Source organism: Austrofundulus limnaeus, unplaced genomic scaffold (assembly GCF_001266775.1).
Source record: "Austrofundulus limnaeus strain Quisiro unplaced genomic scaffold, Austrofundulus_limnaeus-1.0 Scaffold323, whole genome shotgun sequence".
Taxonomy (NCBI): domain Eukaryota; kingdom Metazoa; phylum Chordata; class Actinopteri; order Cyprinodontiformes; family Rivulidae; genus Austrofundulus; species Austrofundulus limnaeus.
In genome coordinates, this window is record NW_013952725.1 from 39,167 (window position 1) to 40,382 (window position 1,216).

Below are 1,216 nucleotides of genomic sequence, written 5' to 3' on the forward strand. Positions count from 1 at the left end.
CCCCCACCCAGTACATCTGTAATTATTCAGAACATGAAGAAGTGGCTGTTTTTACAGCACGGTTTTGTGTTTTCAGTTCTTCCGCAGGTCGAAGCTGCCCGCTGGCAGACATGAGACACCCACAGAGGCGTCTCCTCGTCACATAACCTCACAGGAGCGGCCCATGCAGCTGACATAACTTCCTGTTGGGAGTGTAGAGGGGTGACCATGCAGTCGCCTCAGAGGAGGAGGCTCAGGCGAGGTCGTGTCCTCCTCTTCACCTCAGGTGTGCTGCTGTGTTTGGTCTACACGCTGGCTCTGAAAACCCGGCTGTCGCAGCCTCCAGCCCCCGTCCAGACGGAGGAGGGGGGCGGCGGCGATGTGGTGGAGGTCAGCGTTCGAGAGGTGACGGCCTCCAACGGGACCAGGGAGGAGGTGGGAGCTCACGGGACCACCAAACCTCCTCTGGTAATGATTGTCAACAGGACAGATATCGAACAGTGCGTCTACGTCAACCCTCAACCTTCCAAACCTACTGCAACTCCCCCACCTGGGACCACCACGGCTCCTCCCCATCAAAGGAAAGGTGAGTACCCAGAGGACATCTTCTCAGTGGAGCAGCGACGACAAGGCTGGGTGGTCCTGCACGTCGTAGGCATGACCTACATGTTTGTCGCCCTGGCCATTGTTTGCGACGAGTTCTTTGTACCGGCGCTGGAGGTCATCACCACCAAGCTGGAGATCTCAGACGACGTGGCCGGGGCCACCTTCATGGCGGCCGGAGGCTCCGCCCCGGAGCTCTTCACCTCCCTGATTGGCGTCTTCATCTCCCACAGCAACGTGGGCATCGGCACCATCGTGGGCTCGGCGGTCTTCAACATCCTGTTTGTGATCGGCATGTGTGCCATCTTCTCCCGGGAGATGCTGCACCTGACCTGGTGGCCGCTCTTCAGGGACGTGACCTTCTACATCCTGGACCTCGTCATGCTCATCGTCTTCTTCCTGGATAACACCATCCTGTGGTGGGAGAGCTTACTGCTGGTGCTGGGCTACATGAGCTACGTGACCTTCATGAAGTTCAACAGCCAGATTGAGCGGATGGTCAAAACCCAGCTCAACAAGCACATGAGTATCGTCAAAGTCTGGACTGCAGAGGAGCCGGAGAAGGTCAGTCAGTGATTCATTCATTCATTCATTCATTCATTCATTCATTCATTCATTCATTCATTTTTAGTAT

General features: G+C 56.1%; 1 protein-coding gene across 1 annotated transcript in view; it reads left to right on the plus strand.

Annotated features, from left to right (window-relative positions):
• Positions 1–76: 76 nt before the first annotated feature.
• LOC106527423 (sodium/potassium/calcium exchanger 1) overlaps positions 77–1,216 on the plus strand; it is a gene marked incomplete at both ends in the record, with an annotated part of 18,132 nt that continues 16,992 nt past the window's right edge. The window contains 1 exon segment of the mRNA XM_014022305.1: positions 77–1,146. Within this exon segment, the coding sequence (XP_013877759.1) occupies positions 208–1,146 (939 nt within the window).